Here is a 19,968-nt window from a genome sequence, read left to right as displayed (position 1 = left end):
AACTGATATTTGTGTCGCTGAGCATGATAGCAGGTTTAGCTGTTGCATGTAGTATCAGGGCTCCCAGCACATCAGGCCTACACCGATCCCTCACCCACCTTGACTTAATATGAAGTTCAATTCAAAGCTGTAAATGCTGGCCCAGACCCTGATACCTCATGCATGGCTGATTGCTGCCATGCCATTCTACAATTTGTACTGTGGATGAATTGAGGCCATTTTCCTGATGTCTGTCCCTCATTTAATGTGTTTTGGCAGCTTTTGGGCCCATTTGAAGGTGTTATGTATTTTTTTTTCTGTCTCGCATTGACTTAAATGGTGTCTGGCTATGGTCGGCGAATATTACTAACCATCAAATCCAAGCAATACTAATCTGTCCTACTCCTACTGGACCTTTCCTCTGCTTTTGACACAGTTAACCATTCTTTCTTACTATAGATTCTCTCATCTCTTGGCATCACAGGCTTGGCTCTATCTAGGATCTCCTCATACTTATCACCGGACATTCAGTGTCTCCCACTCACACACCACCTCCTCATCTCGCCCTCTATCTGCCAGTGTCTCCCAAGGTTCAGTTCTAGGACCCCTGCTTTTCTCCATCTACACCTTCGGCCTGGGACAACTCATAGAGATCCAAGGCTTTTAGTTTCACCTCTTTGCTGATGACACACAGATCTACCCATCTGACCTGATATCACCTCCTTACTATCAAGAATCCCACAATGTTTTCCTGCTATTTCATCTTTCTACTCTGCTAGATTTCTAAAACTTAACATGGATAAAGCAGAATTCATCATCTTTCCCCCATCTCAATCAATCCCCCCAACAGACCTATCCTTCAAAGTCAATGGCTGCTTACGCTCTCCAGTCCCGCAAGCTTGCTGCCTTGGGTAACCATTGACTCTGATCTCTTCTTCAAACCATATATCCAAACCCTTTTCAACTTCTTGCCGACTGGAACTCAAAAATATTTACCAGATTCTATTAACATAGAATCTGCAAAAACACTAGTGCATGCCCTTATCATCTCCTGTCTCAGCTACTGTAACCTCCTGCTTTGTGGCCTCTCCTCTAAGGCCTCTTTCACACATCAGGTTTTCGCCATCAGGCACGATCCGGCGCTTTTGACAAAAACCGGATCCGGCGAAATGCAATGCCGGATCCGGTTTCCCCCCCATTGACTTGCATTAGAGCCGGATCGAGCCGGATGGCCATGCGTTTCATCCGATTTTCGCCGGATCCGGCAATGTGACGCGATCCGGTGTCTGGAAAAAACGGCTACTGTAACGTTTTTTGTCTCCGGCGAAAAAGCCGGACACGCCGGATCCGGCGTGTCCGGCTTTTTCATACAATGAAAGCCTATGAGCGCCGCAATGCGCCTGATCCGGCGACAGCCGGATCCGGCGGCCGGATCCGGTTTTTTTGGTCTGAGCATGCTCAGTAGCTCTGCCCACAAGACATTTATAAAAGCAAGACAGTGGGACCCTCAGCCACACCCAACATGACACCCAAGCCAAGAACCAGGAGCAGGAGAAGGCAGCAGACATCTGCAGCAGCACCATCAGCACCACCCCAAATGGAGCAGCATGCTGAACAACGGGAGGGGAGTCCAGCAGCAGATGAGAGACGGTAATTATCAAATCCCCCATTCCTCCAAACTAGGGCTATGGAATATCAAGATATTCATTGGCCCTTTGTTTCTCTTTATTCAACAGCCGCCCAATAGATGCAGCAGCAGCAGCAATGGCAGCAGCAGAAACACCACCCACAGCCATGGAGTCTGGCCATGAGGAAGACAGCACATCTTCTTCTGGGAGCCCTCCCTCGCATCGTCAGCGTTTGATGGTAAGTTTTTATTTCCAAAATCCATCATCTCTGTAATATATGTCTATTCATTGCCTTTTATTTCAAAACAGGAATCACAAGATGAAGAGGAGCTCCCAGAAGAAGAAGGAAGGGGTGGACAGACACTTGGAGTGGGCTCACAATTGGTAAGTTTTTTGCATCAAACGCAGAAACACAACATCACACTACACACAACACATAGAAAACAATGTTCTGCAGACCACACACAGCAAACAAATGCCTACATCCAAAGACATAACATTTTTTGTTTTCTTCTCTAGTCTTCCCAATCTGGTGCTCGGCCAAGAGGTCCTCGCAGTGCCTCCCGGGGTCGTCGGCGACAGCAACGCGGCGGTCACCAGCGTGTAAGTATAAATATTTTTGCTTTGTTTTTTTTGCACTTTTTATTTCATTTCTTTTGTGGAGGCTAATTATGTTATTTTTGTCTTTTTCTTTAACAGCCTTCACAGCGTGCTCCCGACTCTGACGGTGAGGATGGAGGGATTGATGTGGACCGCCTCATCGATCTCGTCAGAGAAAGGGAGCCGCTATGGAATATGGCTGACCGCCGCCACGCTGACCTTATCGTTACCCGACGACTCTGGGAGGAAATCTGTTCGCTCCTTGTGGACCGCTGGGAGGACCTCGAAGCTCGGGCCCAGATTAAAGAGCGTAAGTATATACAGTACCGGTTGCTTGATTTAAACCAGTGTTTCCCGAACTCCAGTCCTCGTGGTCCCCACGGATTATGTGTTCAGGATTTCTATTTACTTTGGAAATCCTGAAAACATGACCCCTGGGGACCATGAGGACTGGAGTTTGGGAAACACTGATGTTGTATACTAACCACTTTGTCCTTTCTCGTTTCAGGGGAGAGAATTGTGAAGCGGTGGCGGTCTGTGAGGGATCGTTTCAAGAAGGAGTTCAATAAAGAGATGCGGGCCCCGAGTGGATCTGGAGGACGCAGGAGCAAGTACAAGTACGCACGAACCCTGTCGTTCCTCCGGGAGACAATGCTCACCAGAAGGTAAATATTACACACCACATGTGACAAAAAAATGTTTAGATGTAACTTTTTTTTTTCAGCCAGGGCCATACCATGTCACTATTTTAATTGTTTTTTTTTCTCTTTATTCCACAGCACGGTGATCAGCACTCGGGAGCATGCACGATTGGACCCTTCTGAGGCAATCCCTGAGGAGACCGGCACCGAGGGACACTTCGACCGCCCCGGTACATCTGCACCTTCCCAGCCTTCCCACACATTCGACCCATCTGTCCCATCCACCAGCACAGGAGCATCGTGGCCGCCTACATTACATGAAGCTGCTGGTGAGGAGATCGCTTTCCCTTTACCCCACCCTTCTTCCCCTGCCACCTCTAGTACACCTGCGGGTACTGGGCGGCAGCGGCAGAGGGGTCAGGAAAAGAGTTATGCGCCAGAGTTCTTGCATCTGAATGCATCTTTCCAGAACTGTCTAAAAGTCTTGTCAGAGCAAATCTCCGCAGGCTTTCAGCAGATCAACTCCAGCATTCTGGAGGTGAAGACACTTCTGCAAACCATGCATTCAGAAGCAAGATCTTCGCCAAACCACACCTTTTTCAGGTCTGTTGTGGAGCGCATGGCAACACTATCTCCTATCCAGCAGATGCATGTAATGCATTCGTGCCATGGTGCTCTACAGCAGGTTACCTCCCAACCTCCACCTCCCACCACTGTAGTTCCTCCACCTGCACCCCCTCCAGCCACTTTCCATCCTCCCCCTCCTATTACATCTGCACCCCCTCCAGCCACTTTCCATCCTCCCCCTCCTATTACATACCAGCAACCTGCCCAGTACCAGCAACCTCCCCAGTACCAGCAACCTCCCCAGTACCAGCAACCTCCCCAGTACCAGACATCTCCCCACTTCCAGCAACCTGCCCCGTATCAAACTCCTTCCCCGTACCAAACTCCTTCCCCATACAACTTTCCATCAACATCATCTGCTCCTACAGTCCCTGCCCAACCCTCAACTCCACCGCCCACCACCTCTTCTGCCTCCCACATGTCCACCCATTCTGTAGCTTTTTCCACACCATCACCTCTAACTGTTCCTTCCCCACCACGATCCCAGTCCTCTCTCCACACTCCCATTGTCGAAGTGTCCCGCAGCCCCTCCAGCAGTATTTCCACCCCACACTACACAGATTTGTAATGTGTGTTTTGTAATAAAAATGCCCAGTTTTTTTTCAAACCTTTATTAAAAAAGTTTTTTTAACTTTAAAAACAGTTTACAAACAAAAAAATATTTTAAATAAAAGTTAAATTATTGTTTACACTGGTTGTCTGTCATTTCTTTCTGCGGCGAAATATGTTTAAAAAAAAGGTTAAATAAATATACCCTTTATTTAACCTTTTTTTTAAACATATTTCGGTAAAAAGGTATTCAAAACCAGGTATATAACTGTGGGTAAATTTTAGCTTTTTGCCACAGTTGTGTTCCTGGTTGTGTTTGAAGCAAAGTATTTCACCTAAAAAGTTGTGTTTATTGTTGGTGATTTCCTAACAATGTACACAACTTTTGTTAAAAGGTGAAATACTTTGCATAAAACACAACCAGGTACACACCTGTGGCCTAAAGCTAAAAATAGAGACCATGACAAGATAGCCAACTTTGGTTGGCAAAGGTATATACTGTTGGTACAGAAGGTACACAAGTTTGGTTAGGGCATAAATCTTTCACACTCTGTCATCCTGCCAGTGTACTCTGTCTTGAGGTGACATAAAGTATAGTGCAAAATTGTCCCTCATTACTGAAACCGTCACAGAACTTCTAGTGGTAATGTCATGGTAATCTTGCAAGGTGGTTTCTTCAGAGGTGTCCTCAATGGAAATGGGTTCCTTGCAGATAACAAAATCGTGGAGTACCACGCAAGCTTTGATCACCTCGTCAACAGTTTCTGTCTTGAGGTTGATCGCAGTCAATAGGACCCGCCATTTGGCTGTCAGAATACCAAAGGTACATTCAACCATTCTTCTTGCTCTTGTGAGGCGGTAATTAAAAATGCGTTTTGGTCTTGTCAATCCTCTGCTAGAGTACGGTTTCAAAAGGTGTTCTGACAGCTGGAAGGCTTCACCCCCTACACAGACAAATGGCATAGGTGGACCAGATGTTTGCGGCAGCGGTCTAGGTGGTGGGAACTGGAAGGTGTTTCCATACAGTTTACGCCCCATGGCAGACAGTTTGAAAACTTGAGAGTCATTGGAGCGGCCATAGGCCCCAATATCAACAGCAATAAATTTGTATTCCGCGTCAGCGATGGCCATGAGGACAATTGAAAAATATTTCTTGTAATTGAAATATTCCGATCCCGATCCGGCTGGCTTTACAATGCGGATATGTTTCCCGTCCACAGCGCCCAAGCAGTTGGGAAACTGACATATCTGTTGAAACTTGTCAGCAATTTCAATCCACCTCTCTGTTGTGGGCTCTGGTAAAAACTCTTCAGCTAAGGAGTCCCACAGTGCACGGCATGTGTACTTCACTATTCCTGATATGGTGGAAATCCCGAGTCTGTACTGGAAATGCAGTGATGAAAGGGATTCTCCAGTTGCAAGAAATCTGTGGGGAATTAAAAAACAATCAATTAGTTTAAAATCACAGCATTACATACCAAAACTCAGCTATAACACTTGGAGATACAAACTACCACCAACAAGATTGCAGTGAAAGTGTGCTCTGATGCGATCACATCCAATAAATGTGGCTTACCTTAAAGTCACCATCAGACGCTCTGCGGGTGAAACAGAGAAGCGGCAATAGGTGTCCGCTTTTCTTATGAGGTGTGCAATGCGCTCCACCAAGTAATCAAAATTCTCCATTTTCATCCGAACATATCCAAAAAATGTATCCGGGTTTCGTCGAAGGTCCATGCAGAGTGTAGAATAGACCCCACGCGTCATTCTCTTGGCTGTGATGGGGTGGATCCACAAACGTCGTCTACGATGCCTGATGCGCTGCTGTCTCGCTCTCTCCTTCTCCAGAACAATCACCCTCAAACGATTTGCCTCCGCTATAAAATCCGCCAAATTCTTCAAAATATTTCCAATCACAACATCCATCTTCGCCAGTAACTTGCTCTTCTCCCCAACCTGCACTTTCTCCTCGACAACCTGTCAAAGAAGGGCTGTAGGAACACTCTATATATAGTTTTCCAGTAGCCAATCCCGTTCGGAAGGCCACAAGGGTCAATTTTAAAAACCGGATCCGGCGTAATCCGTCGAAAAACGGATAGAAAAACGGATGAACCGGATGAGACGGATCCGGTTTTATCTGTCAAGAACAAGACGGATCCGGCAGAAAACCGGATCCGGAACATCAGGTTTTACAAAACATTTGCCGGATCCGGCGTTCCGTCACGACGCCGGATCGCGCCTGACGCCGAAAACCTGATGTGTGAAAGTAGCCTAACACTCGCACACCCCTCCAATTTATCCTAAACTATACTGCTCTACTAATCTCCCTACCCTCCTGCTATTCCCCGGCCTCTCCTCTCTGTCAATCCCTTCACTGGCTCCCCATTACCCAGAGACTCCAGTACAAAATCCTAATCATGATATGCAAAGCCATTCACAACCTATCTCCTCCATACATCTGTGACCTAGTCTCCTGGTACTTACCTGCACACAACCTCCGATCCTCACAAGATCTCATTCTCTACTCCCCTCTTATCACCTCCTCCCACAATTGCATACAAGATTTCTCCCGCACATCCCCCCTACTCTGGAACTCTTTATTTCAACATATCAGACTGTCACCTACTGAGGAAACCTTCAAAAGGAACCTGAATACCTACCTCTTCCAACAAGTATGCAACCTGCAGTAACCCTCGTTCCACCATATCGCTGCATGACCAGCTCCACCCTCAACTACTGAATCCTCACCATCCCTTGTAGACTGTAAGCCTTCACGGGCAGGGTCCTCACTCATTTTGTTCAAGATTATTGTACTTGCTCTTTTTATGTATACCCTTTTTCATAAGCAAAACGCCATGGAATGCATGGCGTTATAATAATAATAATAACCTCATAGGTCCACAGGACTTGTTTTCAAAATGCATCAGGCTTGTTTGGATGTTCTTTTGCATACTTCTGATGTTGAATTTTATGGTGAAGATGCAGGAGAAGTTTTCTTCTGATAACTCCTCCATGAAGGCCATATTGGTAAATGTGTGTCTGAACAGTAGAACAATGTACCGCAACTCCAGAGTCTGCTAAATTTACTAAAAAGGAAATGTGTCATCTTTAATTGTATGCCTTTTAGATATCAGTTCATCTTCAACTTGCTTAACAGTTCACAATAAGAGTAATTTTGACCAGGCGTTCCCAAACTTTTATATGCCACTGTATATGTGCATATATTAGGAAGAGAATACGTTTTATAGAAAAAAATATATTTTTATTCAAAGTCTCACCCCCTATAAATGTTACACATAATGATCTATAATATCCTTTAAAAATCATTACTTTTGGTTGTGTTTAAAAGTTGGCTCAGTGCCAACCTTTGAACACTTAATAGGCATTAAACTAGGATGTTGGTAGTTTTAAGACAGAGCAACAATAAGTGCCCCACCGTTTTTTCAAACTCTCTCCAATATACTTATTTGTAATTTGTAAAGAATATTTAATATTAGTTTATATTGCCAGATTACAGACAACATTCAGTATTATTCACTGTTTTAAGTAAGTCTAATCTCTAAATATTTACATAGCAACCTATACTACTGCCAGGTGTCTTTTTAGGCTGTGTGCACACGCTGCGGAAAAGGTGCGGATTCATCCGCGCGGATTTTGTACAATCCGCAGGTGAAACCGCAGGTCAAAAGACCTGCGGTTTTACCTGCGGATTGCTCTGCGGTTTTGCCCTGCGGTTTTTTATCTCCTCAATGGAGGAGATGGCAAACCGCAGGAGAATCCGCAGAAAGAATTGACATGTCAATTCTTTCTGCGGATTGAAAACCGCAGATAATCCGCACGGAAAATTCCGCACCGTCTGCACTGCGGTTTTTGATTCCCATAGGGAATCATTGTACTGTACACCGCAGCAGAAACTGCTGCGGGTCCGCAGCGGCCAAAACCGCTGCGGAACCGCAGCAAAATCCGCAGCGTGTGCACACAGCCTTAAAGGCACTGTGCCTCAAAGGTAGTTATCGACCATATATGAGGTATTGGTGAACTCATAAGAAATTGCACAAGAAACTTTGGGGTTCATTTTTTCCTGTTACCTTTGTGAAAATACAAAATTTGGGGCTAAAAAATATATTTGTGGGAAAATTTTGATTTTTTTTCACACCTCATTATCAACTTCTGTGAAGCACCTGGGATGGCAAGGTGCTCATCACACATCTAGATAAGTTCCCTGAGAGGTCTAGTTTCAAATATAGTGTCACTTGTGGGGGTTTACACTGTTTAGGCACATTGGGGGATGTCCAACCATGACATGTCATCCGCTAATTATTCCAGCAAAATTTGCATTCAAAATGTCAAATGGCGCTCCTTCCCTTCCAAGCCCTGCCGTGCGCCCAAACAGTAATTTTCTTCCACATATTAGCTATCGGCATGCTCAGTAAAAATTGCACAACAAATTGTATGGTGCAATTTCTCCTGTTACCATTATGAAAATGCAAAAAATTTTTTTATTTTTGCCTCTCGACATTATAAACTTCTGTGAAGCACCTGGAAGTTCAAGGTGCTCAAGACACATCTATATAAAGCTGGAGTCACACATAGCGACTTACCAGCGATCCCGACAATGATGTCAACGTGTCAGGATCGCTGGTAAGTCGCTATGTGATCGCTGCTGAGCTGTCACGCAGACAGCTTCACCAGCGATCAGCACAGCGATGCCGAGCGCGCGGCATCGCTGTGTTCGTTAGCGCTGATGCCATCCCTTTAAAAAAATTGAATTAAAATTAAAAATATTGTTATTCTCACCTTCCGACGTCCCGCGCAGCCATCCCGCCTCTCTCCACGCTCCCGGTCCCAGTGATCCTTTGCGAGAATGACCGCGAGATTGTCACCGTCTCGCGGGAGCATGACGTCTCACGGTCATTCGTGCAAAGGATCACTGGGACCGGAGCGTGGAGAGAGGAAGGCTGCGCGGGACGTCGGAAGGTGAGAATAACAATATTTTTTATTTTTTTTATTATTTTTTACAGCTGATCGCTGGTCTCCCACCTGTCACACGCAGCGATGCGTGCTGGCCAGCGGGAGACCAGCGGTGAAAAAAAAGTCCAGGTTTCTTCCAGCGATCAGCGATACTGGCAGGGGGGCCAGTTGCTGATCGCTGTCACACACAGCTGTCTCGCTGGTGAGATCGCTGTTGTGTCACAAAAGTTGTGACTCAGCAGCGATCTCGCTAGCGAGATTGCTATGTGTGACTCCAGCTTAAGTTCCCTGAGGGGTCTAGTTTCCAAAGTACACAGCAAATAGCATGGTCCATTTTCTCCTGTTACCCTTGTGAAAGTAAAAAACATTGAGACTAAAGGAATTTTTTTTAAAAAAAGGTAAATGTTTATTTTTTCCTTCCATATTCCATTAATTCCTGTAATTCCAGTGAAGCACCTGAAGTGTTAATAAACTTCTTGAATGTGATTTTGAGCGCCTTGAAGAGTGCAGTTTATAGAATGGTGTCAATTTTGGGAATTTTCTATTATATAGGCCTCTCAAAGTCACTTCACATATAATGTGCTCCCTAAAAACAAGAAAAATAGTTTTCAAAAATTGTGCTGATGTAAAGTAGACAATATGGGAAATGTTATTTATTAACTATTTTGTGTGACATGACTCTCTGATTTAAGGGCATAAAAATAAAAAGTCTTAAAAATGCAAAATATTCAACATTTTCGATAAATGTTTGATTTTTTCAGAGATAAACATAAGTCATACAAAATAAATTTTTTCACTATCATGAAGTACAACATGTCACAAAAAATAATCTTATAAGCAGTAGGATCCATTGAAGCGATTCAAAGTTATGACCTCATAAATTGAAAATTGTCAGAATTGAAAAAAATTCTGGTCAGGAAGGTGAAAACAGGCTTCTAGGTGAAGGGGTTAATAAATAGACATATCTGTGGTTAAATTCTTGTTAAATAGAATTTTGTAGTCTAAACTTTTGCTTTCTAAAACTTTCATTGGGGTTTGCTTATTTTTCTACGTGGTCTTGAATTAATTTGTTAGAAAAATAACTTATTTTAGATGTTCAAAATAACAAATCTTGTTTGCAATTACTGGCCAACATTTCTGGGAGTATTTTGTAGTATGGTAACCAGTAGAAAATTTTTATTCTGAGAGAAAACTAAAGGTTTTCAGGCAATTAGATTGCAGTCATTTATGATAAGCACTGTATGTATATATGTTTTTGTTATTCTTATTATTATTATTATTTTGAAAATTGGTGACCCAATATCCAAAGGAACGAAAACATCAAATATAATATCCACCTTATTTTGAAATTTCTTCAAATATCTTATAAGCTTTGGACAATGTCAAAACATATAGAGTGGTGTGTAAAAGTTTGGGCACCCCTGGTCAAAATTACTATTCTTGTGAACGTTTAAGCAAGTTGAAGATGAAATTATCTCTAAAAGGACTAAAATTAAAGATAACACATTTCCTTTGTATTTCAGATATATACAGGTGCTTCTCAAAAATTAGAATATCTTCAAAAAGTTAATTATTTCAGTTCTTCAATACAAAAAGTGAAACTCATATTATATAGAGTCATTACAAACAGAGTGATTTATTTCACGTGTTTATTTCTGTTAATGTTGGTGATTATGGCTTACAGCCAATGAAAACCCAAAAGTCATTATCTCAGTAAATTAGAATAATTAACAAAAAACACCTGCAAAGGCTTCCTAAGCATTTACAAAGGTCCTTTAGTCTGTTTCAGTTGGTTCCACAATCATGGGGAAGACTTCTGACTTGACAGATGTCCATAAAGCAGTCATTGACACACTCCACAGGGAAGATAAGCCACAAAAGGTCACTGCTAAAGAAGCTGGCTATTCACAGAGTGCTGTATCCAAGCATATTAATGGAAAGTTGAGTGGAAGGAAAAAGTGTGGTAGAAAAAGGTGCACAAGCAACCGGGATAACCGCAGCCATGAAAGGCCATGGGCTGCTAGTGTCGCATTCCTTGTGTCAAGCCACTCATCACCAGAAGCATCTTACCTGGGCCAAGGAGAAAAAGAACTGGACTCTTGCTCAGTGTTCCATGGTGTTGCTTTCAGATAAAAGTAAATTTTGCATTCATTTGGAAATCAAGGTCCCAGAGTCTGGAGGAAGAGTGAAGAGGCAAACAATCCAAGCTGCTTGAGATCTAGTGTGAAATTTCCACAATCAGTGATGGTTTGGGGAGCCATGTCATCTGCTGGTTTAGGTCCACTGTGTTTTATCAAGACCAAAGTCAGCTCAGCCATCTACCACAAAATTTTAGAGCACTTCATGCTTCCCTCTGCTGACAAGCTTTTTGGAGATGGAAATTTCATTCTCCAGCAGGACTTGGCATCTGTCCACACTGCCAAAAGTACCAATACATGGTTTAAAAACAACAGTATCACTGTGCTTGATTGGCCAGAAAACTCGCCTGACTTTAACCCCATAGAGAATCTATGGGGTATTGTCAAGAGGAAGATGAGAGACACCAGACCCAATAATGCAGACGAGCTGAAGGCTGCTGTGAAAGCAACCTGGGCTTCCATAACACCTCAGCAGTGCCACAGGCTCATCGCCTTCATGACATGCCGTATTGATGCAGTAATTGATGCAAAAGGAGCCCTGACCAAGTATTGAGTGCATTTACTGAACATATATTTCAGTAGACCAACATTTCAGATTTTAAAATCATTTTTCAAGCTGGTGTTATAAAGTATTCTAATTTACTGAGATAATGACTTTTGGGTTTTCATTGGCTGTAAGCCATAATCATCAATATTTTGTATTGAAGAATTGAAATAAATTAACTTTTCATAATCTTAACTTATTCATCTTTTACATTTTGAAAATTGCTAAAAGGAAAATGGGCCAATGCAAAGATTTGGGCGCCCTTGGAGATTTGTGTACTCAAATAACTTTGACCAAGGTTTCATACCTTAATTAGTCTGTTAGGGTTACGGCTTGTTCGCTATCATTGTTAGGAAAGGCTGGGTGATGCAAATTTCACAGCTTATAAAATCTCAGCCTCCTCTAACCTTGTGCCAAAAAACAGCAGCCATGGGTTCTTCTAAGCAGCTACCTAGCACTCTAAAAATGAAAATGGTGGAGGCCCACAAAGCAGGGGAAGCCTGTAAGAAGATAGAAAAGCATTTTCAAGTTGCCCTTTCCTCAGTTTGAAATGTAACTAAAAAATGACAGTTAACAGAAATAGTGGAGGTCAAGATAATAGCTGGATGACCAAGCAAAATTTGAGTGAGAGCTGTAGGATTGCTACAGAGGCAAATCAAAAACCCTGTTTGAATGCAAAAGACCTTCAAAAAGATGTAGCAGATTCTGGAGTTATGGTGCATTGTTCTACTGTTCAGAGACACCTGCACAAATATGGCCTTCATGGAAAAATCATCAGAAAAAAACCTATCCTGCTTCCTTACCATAAAATTCAGCATCTGTAGTATTCAAAAGAACATGCAAACAAGAATAATGCATTTTGGAAATGAGTCCCGTGGACCAATGAAGTTAAAATAGATCTCTTTGGCCACAATGATGAAAGGTATATGTGAAGAAAAAAGAGCACAACATTTCAGGGAAAGAACTTCTCACCAACCACTAAGCATGGAAATGGATCAATCATGTTTTGTTGCAGCCAATGGCACAGGGAATATTTTACGTGCAGAGGGAAGATTGAATTAAATGAAATTTCAACAAATTATTGATGCAAACATAACACCATCTGTAAAAAAGTTGAAGCTGAAAAGAAAATGGCTTCCACAAATGGATAATGATTCTAAACACACATCAAAATCCACACCAGATTATCTCAAAAGGTGCAAGTTGAAGGTTTTACCATGGCCCGCACAGTCCCCTGATCTGAGCATCATTGAAAATCTGTAGCTAGACCTTAAAATAGCAGTGCTTGCAAGATGACTCATTAAACTCACAGAAATGGAAGAATTTTCCAAGGAAGAATGGATGAAAATTCCTCAAGCAAAAATTGAAAGACTCCTGGCTGACTGCAAAAAGCATTTACAAGCTGTGATACTTTCAAAACAGTGTGAAACTAGGTAGTAAACATGCAGGATGCCCAAAATTTTGCATCTGCCCATTTTCCTTTTGTAGTTTTTAAAATGTAAAAAAAAAAAAATATATATATATATATATATACTGTATATATATATATAATCTCTAATATATAAAGCTGAATGTGTGTGTGTGTATGTATGCGTGTATATCTGGGATTGGCATCTGCACCGTTGCAGCTGCAGCCACAAAATTTAGCACAGTCACACGTCTGGACCTCGAGAGCGTCATAGGCTATGTTGTGAGGCGAAATTTTAACCCCGCGCATTCCAATTCACCAAACAATTTTGCCTATTATTCTTATCTTTTCTATGGTGTTATCGTCCTTCTGTAAAGCTGGAAATAACACAATTTATTACCATGCCAACACAGACCACCCTCTGACACAGACTGCAGGGGAGCCCAATATCACACAGAATAGGATTAGATACACAGCTGAGCAGTCAGTAACACACATGATAGGATTAGGTACACGGCTCAGCAGTCAGTATCACATAGGATAGGGTTAGATACACGGCTCAGCAGACAGTATCACACAGGATAGGATTAGATACACTGCTCAGCAATCAGTATCACACAGGATAGGATTAGATACATGGTTGAGCAGTCAGTAACACACGATAGGATTAGATACACAGCTCAGCAGAAAGTATCACACAGGAGAGGATTAGGTACACAGCTCAGCGACATTATCACACAGAATAGGGTTAGATACACAGCTCAGAAACAGGATGTGTCAAATGAGAGGACATTTTCATTCCAACAATTCCACTCATTCCATCTGATTTGTTTTTTGATTTTAAACGCCTCCAGTTTCCAGTTCAACTGCTATTTGCAATGTCCATAAACAATGCTCAGGGACAGTCCTTGAAAGTAGTAGGGATCGATTTGCAATCTCCATGCTTTTCTCATGGTCAACTTTACGTGGTCTGTTCAAGAGTTTGAACTGCTAAAAATCTGTTCATCTTTGCACCGTAAGGAAAAACCAAAAATGTTTATCAAAAGGCTCTTGAATGAGTTGAAAATAAAATACTATCAATACTTGGGTAATCGTTTAGTTAATTTGTGTTGCAAATCTGTAGTGTTGAATATATGATGTGAAATTATTTTATGTGCAATATAATCATTATAATTTGTTATAACTAACCACAGTTGGTTACTATGCCCAGGCAATGCCGGGCTCTTCAGCTAGTGTATATATATATATATATATATATATATATATATTTATACTGTATATGGACAAAAAGAGCACAGCAGCACTGTGCATGAATCTAGGCAATGTGAAAACACAGAAAAACATTAAAAACATTCAATTTAGATTATACTCCTCAAAAAGATTTTTTTTTCTAAAAATGTTTTTAAATTTACAGTAATAGATGCAGGTAGAGCTGATTACGGCCACCTGCAGGTCAATGGAAGGAGTGTTTTGTACTCCTCCCATTGACCTGCAGGTGGCCGTAATCAGCTCTACCTGCCCATAAATTGTAGACTTAGCCTGGGAGCGACATGAGTGTCCATAAATGTAGGCTGGTAGCCCAAAAGAGGCATATACAGTAGAGCAGGGACCCATCAGAGGGAGGTCACCTTGCCGTGGTTGATGGGCATACATGAATTGGCCAATTGTATGCTGAGAACCTTCATTTTCATCTATTACCGTAAGTTTAAATTTTTTTTTTTTTTAAATCTTTTTGAGGAGTATAATCTAAATTGAATATTTTTAATGTTTTTCTGTGTTTTCACATGGCCTTGAGTCATGCACAGTGCTGCTGTGCTCTTTTTTGTCTATATAATGCAGTTTGGCAGCTTGCCCGTGTTCACATTAGGAGGTGCTGGTCAGGTTTTCATATATATATATCCTAAAATACAAAGGAAATGTGTCATATTTAACTTTAGGCCTTTTAGATATCATTTCAACTTCAACTTGCATAAATATTCAAAATAATAGTAATTTTGACCAGGGGTGCCCAAACCTTTATATGTCACTGTACACATTATCATGTCATCATGCATATTGGAGTATCTCCTGGTCATTTAGGAGATGGTCCCTTAGAAAACTTACTTAACTTCATATAACATTACAGACTACAGAAGTCATATAATGTAATGAAAAAGTATTATTCCTCAAATACACAGACATAATAGCTTATTCTGTACAGTCGCATGAAATGACCGGTATACTTTAAGAACAGAAGTACAGTCATAAGTTAAAGTTTGGGCACCCCTATTAATGTTAACCTTTTTTCTTTATAACAATTTTGGTTTTTGCAACAGCTATTTCAGTTTCATATATCTAATAACTGATGGACTCAGTTATATTTCCGGATTCAAATGAGGTTTATTGTACTAACAGAAAATGTGCAATCTGCATTTAAACAAAATTTGACCGGTGCAAAAGTATGGGTACCTCAGCATAAAAGTGACATTAATATTTCGCAGATCCTCCTTTTGCAAAAATAACAGCCTCTAGTTGCTTCCTGTAGCTATTAATGAGTTCCTGGATCCTGGATGAAGGTATTTGTGACCATTCCTGTTTACAAAACAATTCCAGTTCAGTTAAGTTTGATGGTCGCCGAGCATGGACAGCCCGCTTCAAATCATCCCACAGATGTTCAATGATATTCAGGTCTGGGGACTGGGATGGCCATTCCAGAACATTGTAATTGTTCCTCTGCATGAATGCCTGAGTAGATTTGGAGCGGTGTTTTGGATCATTGTCTTGCTGAAATATCCATCCCCTGCGTAACTTCAACTTCGTCACTGATTCTTGCACATTATTGTCAAGAATCTGCTGATACTGAGTTGAATCCATGCGACTCTCAACTTTAACAAGATTCCCGGTGCCGGCATTGGCCACACAGCTCCAATGCATGATGGAACCTCCACCAAATTTTACTGTGGGTAGCAAATGTTTTTCTTGGAATGCTGTGCTTTTTAGCCTCCATGCATAACGCCTTTTTGTATGACCAAACAACTGAATCTTTGTTTCATCAGTCTACAGGACCTTCTTCCAAAATGTAACTGGCTTGTCCAAATGTGCTTTTGCATACCTCAGGTGATTCTGTTTGTGGCGTGCTTGCAGAAACTGCTTCTTTCGCATCACTCTCCCATACAGCTTCTCCTTGTGCAAAGTGCGCTGTATTGTTGACCGATGCACAGTGACACCATCTGCAGCAAGATGATGCTGCAGGTCTTTGGAGGTGGTCTGTGGATTGTCCTTGACTGTTCTCACCATTCTTCTTCTCTGCCTTTCTGATATTTTTCTTGGCCTGCCACTTCTTGGCTTAACAAGAACTGTACCTGTGTTCTTCCATTTCCTTACTATGTTCCTCACAGTGGAAACTGACAGGTTAAATCTCTGAGACAACTTTTTGTATCCTTCCCCTGAAAAGCTATGTTGAATAATCTTTGTTTTCAGATCATTTGAGAGTTGTTTTGAGGAGCCCATGATGCCACTCTTCATAGGAGAATCAAATAGGAGAACTACTTGCAAGTGGCCACCTTAAATACCTTTTCTCATGATTTGATACACCTGGCTATGAAGTTCAAAACTCAATGAGGTTACAAAACCAATTTAGTTCTTCAGGAAGTCAGTAAAAAGTAGTTAGGAGTGTTCAAATCAAGAAAATGATAAGGGTGCCCATACTTTTGCACCGGTCAAATTTTGTTTAAATGCAGATTGCACATTTTCTGTTAGTACAATAAACCTCATTTGAATCCACAAATATAACTGAGTCCATCAGTTATTAGATATATGAAACTGAAATAACTGTTGCAAAAAACAAAATTGTTATAAAGAAAAAAGGTTAACATTAATAGGGGTGCCCAAACTTTAACATATGACTGTATATCACTGAGAAAAAGTACATAGGCTACAGTATTTATACAAACTAGAAAAGTAGAAGAATAAACTACAGTAATGATGAATAATCTGGACAATAAACAACGTCATAAGCTTAATTGGATTAGTTAATGCTTTTCTGGTCAGTATTTGAAAATGTTAAATATTCTGAAGATATATACAAATACTTAAGATATTCATTGAAGCACAATTTTTTTTTGTATTATCTTTATAGATATGCTTCCAATGGACCTTAAAGGTGAACCTGGACCAGCTGGAAAACCAGGCCCACGTGGACCACCTGGACCTCCTGGACCTCCCGGAAAGCCAGGAATAGGAAAACCAGGATTACAAGGAATGCCAGGAGCTGCGGGCCCTCCTGGCTTTTCTAGCATTGGAAAATCGGGATTACCAGGTATGCCTGGCAAAATTGGACCTAAGGGTCTACCTGGCACAAAAGGGGAACCTGGAATGAGGGGAGAGCATGGACCTAGAGGAATGCCTGGGCCTCCTGGAATTCCTGGCCCTGCAGGAATCTCATCAAATGGAAAACCAGGTCTTCAAGGTGCTCCAGGACAGCCAGGTGTCAGGGGTGAACCTGGTGCAAAAGGTGAGCCAGGACTTCGTGGAGATAACGGCATTAAAGGAGAAGCTGGACTTGGAAAACCTGGCCTGCCAGGTACTCGTGGCCCTGGGGGTCTACCTGGGCCAATGGGCCCACCTGGTCCACCAGGTAATGGAAAACCAGGACTTAATGGATCGCCAGGGGGCTCAGGGGATAGAGGCGATATAGGTCCACGTGGGCCACCAGGGGCAGTTGGCCCACCTGGGCCACAGGGCCTACAAGGTAAACCTGGCATTGATGGAATTGGCAAACCAGGTTTAGATGGATTGCCAGGACTTCAAGGGCCTTTAGGTCCTAAGGGGGAAACAGGTATACGAGGCTTACCAGGGCTGCCAGGGTCGCCAGGGTATGGAAAGCCAGGTCTGCCTGGATTGAAAGGAGATAGAGGACCTGCTGGAATAACTGGAGAAATAGGAGACAAAGGAGAGCCAGGGTTAGATGGTGAACCAGGTGATCAAGGGCCACAAGGTATTATAGGGCCTCCAGGACTTCCAGGTTCCATGGGATTGCCAGGAAAAAATGGTTTGCCTGGCTTGAAAGGTGACATTGGGCCTACAGGGCCTACAGGTGTACCTGGAATTCCAGGGAGTCTGGGTCCCAATGGATTTGCAGGTAAACCAGGTATCCCAGGTGAAAGGGGACTTCCAGGTCTGAAAGGACTTCCAGGGCCAGTTGGGCCAAAAGGAGAGGGAGGGTTAATGGGACTTCCGGGTTTGACAGGTCAAATAGGTAGTCAAGGTTCAAAAGGAGAAGGTGGAATTCCAGGACAACCAGGCCCAAGAGGTCCAGCTGGAATTCCCGGTATGCAAGGATCATCTGGCCCTATTGGGCCGCAAGGGCTACCTGGATTAAAGGGAGAGCCTGGTATCCCTGGGCTACCTGGAAAAAGCATCAATGGTGAGCCAGGTCTAATGGGCCCTATAGGACCTCCGGGGGTTTCTGGGCCTCCTGGTTTAAATGGGCAGCCTGGGCTACCTGGTCCACCTGGACCACCAGGTCCACCAGGAATCTATAGTGAAGGCACAATTGCTGGCTTGCACTTGCCAGATGGAGGAGTTGAAGGAGGTACAGTAGGCAATGAAAAATCAGGAAAGCCTCAGTATGGCACTGGAGAACTATCTGCCAAAGTAGCCCCAGCATTTACTGCCATATTAACTACACCATTCCCTCCTTCTGGCATGCCAATCAAATTTGATCGGACTTTATATAATGGCCATAATGGTTATAATCCTCTTACTGGGATATTTACTTGTTCTCTTCCTGGAATTTATTACTTTGCTTATCATGTCCACATCAAAGGAACCAACATCTGGGTTGCTCTTTACAAGAACAATGTTCCTGCTACTTACACATATGATGAATACAAAAAAGGGTACATGGACCAAGCCTCTGGGAGTGCAGTATTAGAACTCAAGGAAAATGACCAAGTTTGGGTGCAGATGCCGTCAGACCAAGCAAATGGGTTGTATTCAACAGAGTACATTCATTCCTCATTCTCTGGTTTTCTGCTTTGTCCCACATAATGGACTCACAGTAACATTTCTAACACTAGTGATAAACTTTTTTTTAAATCTTTTAAAAATTACATGCAAAGCAACAACAAAGACTTTCTACACGTATATATCCACTGGGAGAAAAGACATGGATACTTGTTTAAGATGCTGAAACAAGACTATTAACTAAAGTCACATTATCACCCAGTGATATAAAAACAGAGCAGACCAGCAAGCTTATGGCAAGATGACTATGCTATGCTAGTTTTCTACAGCCTAGAAGTTCATTATTGATTATTTTGTGGATATTTTAATAATTTATCTGTAATTGCTACATATGTTGGATAGTATATTAGTTGTAAAACACTGCATCACACAATGCAATGAGGATGACCTTGCCAGTTTAATAATGGTTTCAAAGTTTTATGCACTCTGTCTGAAGCCTCTAGTACATGCTTATTACAGTTGTTTCCTACACTTTCTATTTTCAAAGACATTTGTAGGAAATAAAGCAAATTTGCTGAATGTTTAAGGAGATGCACAAACTGTGAGTATGTGTGATAGGGCTTGTCTTTAGTGGTGTAGAAGCTGCAGTAAGTTGCTTTTAGCTAGTTCTTCATACTCTGGCCCACAATAACCAATTTTAGAATCACGTTAAAATATTGTTTCAAGTTAAACCTACATAGAACAAGTTCTGATATGCTTGTTAGAGAAGTAAGTATAGCAAAGTACTGTAATTACTGGGGCAAGCATTTTTCCTCCTGGAACCATGAATTGATGAATTACAGTTGTGGCCAAAAGTATTGACACCCCTGCAATTCTGTCAGATAATACTCAGTTTCTTCCTGAAAATGATTGCAAACACAAATTCTTTGGTATTATT

General features: G+C 42.1%; 1 protein-coding gene across 2 annotated transcripts in view; it reads left to right on the top strand.

Annotated features, from left to right (window-relative positions):
- The window catches only part of COL8A2 (collagen type VIII alpha 2 chain), a 384,151-nt gene extending 364,534 nt beyond the window's left edge, over nt 1-19,617 (top strand). For both annotated transcript variants that reach the window (XM_073562830.1, XM_073562840.1), the window contains one exon: nt 17,203-19,617. In XM_073562830.1, the coding sequence (XP_073418931.1) occupies nt 17,203-19,115 (1,913 nt within the window). In that variant the 3' untranslated portion in view covers nt 19,116-19,617. The remainder of the gene's footprint in view (nt 1-17,202) is intronic.
- Nucleotides 19,618-19,968: the final 351 nt, after the last annotated feature.

The sequence above is a fragment of the Dendrobates tinctorius genome, unplaced genomic scaffold (assembly GCF_039654945.1).
Source record: "Dendrobates tinctorius isolate UK_male_01 unplaced genomic scaffold, ASM3965494v1 ptg000015l, whole genome shotgun sequence".
NCBI classification, from domain to species: domain Eukaryota; kingdom Metazoa; phylum Chordata; class Amphibia; order Anura; family Dendrobatidae; genus Dendrobates; species Dendrobates tinctorius.
Note: the sequence above shows the minus strand (reverse complement) of the source record. Positions and strands in the feature narration are given on the sequence as shown.